This window comes from Oreochromis niloticus, unplaced genomic scaffold (assembly GCF_001858045.2).
Source record: "Oreochromis niloticus isolate F11D_XX unplaced genomic scaffold, O_niloticus_UMD_NMBU tig00002256_pilon, whole genome shotgun sequence".
In the NCBI taxonomy this organism is placed as follows: domain Eukaryota; kingdom Metazoa; phylum Chordata; class Actinopteri; order Cichliformes; family Cichlidae; genus Oreochromis; species Oreochromis niloticus.
Genome location: NW_020327605.1, coordinates 23,393 through 27,716, shown reverse-complemented (window position 1 = coordinate 27,716; position 4,324 = coordinate 23,393). Strand labels below are relative to the sequence as shown.

The window sequence follows — 4,324 nt, the reverse complement described above, 5'->3', positions numbered from 1 at the left end:
CCCTCCACACTTAAGGTGTGCATCACACACACTGAACTTAATTTTTCATGATGTTGAGAAATGGCTTCAAGCAAATGAGGCAAAATTCATCTACAGAAGTGCAACTTCAAAGTGTTCTGCAATGTGGACAAAAGCAAACCGTTCTTCTGTTGCTTCAGAGTTGGTAGATCATTTTTTCAAGAAAAAACTCATAGTAGGGGAGAGTGAGGTAAGATGAGCCACTTTTTACTCATGTTGCCCTGGATGTGAGAAAAAAATGACACAGAAATAGAATGATAACATATTCCTTTATTTCAGGATGTCTCCTTTCAAATGTAATGATCAGAATCTATGTCTGATGACGCTGCCCAAAATAATGACCTATTAAAAAAAAATGCTCCTTTGGCTCAACTTGCCCCAGATTAGGGGTAAATTGAACCTAGTCAGTGGGTAAACTGAGCCATCTTGGGGCAAACTGACCATGTAGTTTTTAAAATGTAAAACTGATCATATTGTGAAAACAAACCATTTTAACAGTTGTAAACCTGTGAGAACAAACCTGGAAACTGGTGGTTTCTAAACAAACCACCAGTTCAAAACCATTTATTCAAAAGAACTATTCAATATTCCAATGATCAAGGTTGCAGGGGAATATGAACTGTTGCTCCCTCCTTGCAGTTCCTCCAGCCTGTTGAGGTTGAGGTAGCTTCTTCAGCACATCCTTGCGTGGGAAAGATGCCTCATCATTTTCCTTGAACACAAACGTGGGTTTCTTACTGCTAGTGATCCCTCGGATTCTTCTGAGAAATCTGGCACTCACTTCGTTGTCTGCAAAGCTGTCAACCAGGCCAATGTAATGGTGGCTCCTGGATTTGGATGCAAATCTTACGATGACAAAGTCACCAACTACCAGGTCTGAGACATCTGGTTCACTTCTTTCATCGCTGGAACTCTCATACTCAGAAGTGTCTTCAAATGGGATGGGAACATCACTCTCCTCAGAGCTGCTTTCCACTGCAATTTTTGTCTGGGTTTGTTTCCTCTTCCACATTCCTTGCTTTTTGTGGATTATTTCTTTTTTGCCTTTCAGTTTATTTGTCCTTTCTTCATGGGCTCTCTCAATTGCCTGCTTTTCAGGTGTATCAGTCAGGATTCATGTCTTCACACGCTTTCGATTTGTTTGTTTCCTGGGCTGCTGACTTTTGGGTAAGGGTAGAATATCAGTGGGAGACACATATCGAGCATGGTTGGGGTCACTTCGTGAACCACATGCATGTACAGGGTCTGGTGAAGGTAGCTCAGCAGAAAGAGAGGCTGAAACCACAGGTGCAACACCTTCAGCGGCAGGCTGCTGCTCCAGGTTGGGCCTGTCTGACACCATGGATGGCTCAAACTCTGCATCAGAGAAGATATCTCTGTTGTAAGGGAAAATCCCAGTGGCTCTAAATCCCGAGGAGATATTTCGTGGTGTCATTGCTGACATGAAAGCATCATTCACACAACCAGCAATTTGGTATATGCTGGCAGTTTTGCCTGGGTTGGACCTCATCCAGCCATCAAGAGCTCTGTTGTAATAGGTTTTAAATGGACCATACACACACTTATCCAGAGGCTGAAGGCGATGGGAAGTGTGGGGTGGAATTGTGAGCATTACAATACCACTTGTTTTTGCTATGTCCAAAGCCTTCAGTGAAATGTGGGCTTCATGGTTATCCATGATTAGCAGCAGTGGCAGGTCAGGGGAGCACTTGGTCTGCTGAACCAGATGTTCAAGGAACACAACAAAGACATCTTCACTGATCCAGCCTGATCTTGTAGTGGTACCAATTGATCCCGGAGGTGCTCCTGCAATGAAGTGGTCTTTGCATCTAACCCTTGGGAAGATACGTTACCAGTCGCATTGACAGCACAGACTACAGTCACCAGTTCGCCTCTTTCAGCAGATGTGATGGAGCCCACTTGTTTTTTTCCTTTTTCTGCCACTACCTGCTTTGGTGTCTGTACTGTTGTTACACCTGTTTTGTCAACATTAAAAATCATGTTTGGGGGGAATTTATACCTGTCAAACAAAAAAAGAGCAATGATGATTAGTTAAATTTTTAAGTAATGCAAAAAATGTTAGCTGAGAGTACGCATATTTATTCACTTAACTGTTGTTTGTAGTTGTCATAAATAGTTATTAATGTTTTCAATTAGATAACTTCTGTTACCTGTCGATCACTTTAGCCAGATTGTCAAAGAACTCCCCAACTGTAGTCTTATTGAAGGCTGTAGCTCTTCCCAAAGATGTTGCCTCAGGCATACGGCAAGAGAGATGGTGGCGTGCCAAAAAATTCTTGAACCATTCTTTACCTAAAAAATGTAATGGTAAAGTAGTAAACTACACAAAATACATTAGTCTGTGCCAACCTACTGAAATGTTGTTTCTTGCACTTCCTACCGGCTAAACCTTTCTCTGTCCAGTTGCTGGGAGTAGGAATGTTGTTTCTGCCTGCCAATTCTAATGCCAGTTCACGGCATTTCTTTGGGGAAATGCCATGGAACTGCTCTGCAAGCTTCTTGATATGCTCTGCTAGCTCCTTCTCCACCTCCTCAGAGAAGACTCTCTTTGCTGAAGCTGTTCCACTATAGCCAACCGATTTGACCTCCTGTGTGTCCCTCTTTTTAATATATCTCCTGAGTGTTGACCTGTCAATTTGTCTTTCTGTAGCCACTGATCTTATGGACTTTCCTCCCTTGACTTCACTCGCTGCCCTTTCAATCTCCTCCAGGGGTGTTGAGCCCCAGCTGGTCTTCCGTCTGTAGGTCCTTGGCATGATATCTTTTCTATAATAGTTAACATATGACAAATACAACAAAAGGGTTCAGTATACTGAACTAAAATACTATTTAATAAGTCAGAGCCTTAAATAAATTTCAGTGCCTTATGGTGGGGTAGGTTGAACCATTGGATCAATTTACCCCATAGCCTTTGGCTCACTTTGCCCCATAGCCACCATTTTGAAAAAAACGGGCTAGTTTAGCAATTTAGGCTAATCTTTAGAAAACTTCTTCAGATGATATTATATTTTAGAAACCCACCAACATGTATAATATATCATTTTAGACACAGATACATTTGTTTTAATATTACAGTCAATTTACCTGATATGCAGAAATTTTACTTCGACAAGCAGAAAACATTTTTTTGTGTAATACAGACTTATCCCTTCTCCAATGTGCTCCTCTTTAATATAGCAGGATGGAAATGATGAGTGCTTCCTGGATTTATGGTCACATGACAAAACATGAACACAGTTACCTAGATACAAGGGGTGGTTCAACTTACCCACTGGCTCATCTTACCTCACTCTTCCCTACCTGTTTCAACACGATGGAATTCATTTCACGACGCTCTGTCCAGGATCACTGACATTCCCCTTGCTGAATTAAATACTGTCTGCACTCAGTTTGGAATCAAATGCTTTACTGATCGGGAGTATCTGTTCCTAAAGGAGTATTGTATCGTGTTGAAGCCACTCACTGTTGCACTAGACATATTGCAAGGAGAAGAGAACTGCTATTTTGGAATCCTTCTTCCAACTCTGGAGATTCTAATGTCCAGGACGCTGGCACTGCAGGACGAGCTTAAGCTGACAGCATCCCTCCCTGATACCATTGTTAAGGTAATCTATATATAGCCTTGCTCTAAAATAAATTTTTGTTTTATTTATCATGCTCTTATGTGAAGTGTCTGATGTATTTTTTTCTCATAGGCGATCAAGGTGCGCTTTTCCTCAATGATGGACAATAAAGAAGCTCTCCTGGCTGCAGTCACTTTGCCTAAATTTAAGTTACGCTGGATCAGAGAAGAAGAGAAAAAAGACATGGTTAGGGCAATGCTTACTACAGAGTGCCGTGGGTTGTCTCTTGAAGACCAACAACCTGCTCAAGATCACAAGAACCCTGCTGACTCCACTGATGACTTTTTTTCATTTGAGGAGGATGACTGTACCTACTCTGCTGAAACAGAGGTGATGGAATATTTGAAATCTGCTGGGTCTGAGCTGGGTGTTCTTAGCCAGTTTCCCAGGATTAAGGCCATTTCACTGAGGTACAACACAGCCACACCATCAAGCGCACCAGTCGAAAGGCTTTTTAGCTTCGGCAATCTTGTGCTTACACCCAGAAGGAACAGACTGTCAAGTGAACGCTTTGAGAGACTTACATTAATGAGATACAACAACTTTTTCAAAAACAACACAGCTAAGTAGTACAAAAAGGGTTTTGGAAAACATGAGTGCAGGAAATATGGTGCTCATTGGTTTGAGGAAGTTTCAGAGGAATTCTGTTTGTTAACCAAAGT

The 4,324-nt window shown here is 41.7% G+C and overlaps 1 protein-coding gene across 2 annotated transcripts; it reads right to left on the bottom strand.

Moving 5' to 3' along the window:
• Window positions 1-268: 268 nt before the first annotated feature.
• Window positions 269-3,358, bottom strand: LOC109200988 (uncharacterized). Of its 2 annotated transcripts, XM_019356567.2 has the most exons (4): window positions 3,340-3,358; window positions 2,420-2,805; window positions 2,190-2,331; window positions 269-2,038 (listed from the first exon to the last, which is right to left on the bottom strand). In XM_019356567.2, exons 2-4 carry the CDS (start codon window positions 2,793-2,795, stop codon window positions 1,699-1,701), a joined length of 858 nt encoding a protein of 285 aa, XP_019212112.1. In that variant the 5' UTR covers window positions 2,796-2,805; window positions 3,340-3,358; the 3' UTR covers window positions 269-1,698. The 2 variants fall into 2 exon arrangements, with proteins under 2 accessions (XP_019212112.1, XP_019212111.1); XM_019356566.2 differs by lacking the exon at window positions 3,340-3,358 and having other exon boundaries at window positions 2,420-3,325.
• Between the last annotated feature and the right edge of the window lie 966 nt (window positions 3,359-4,324).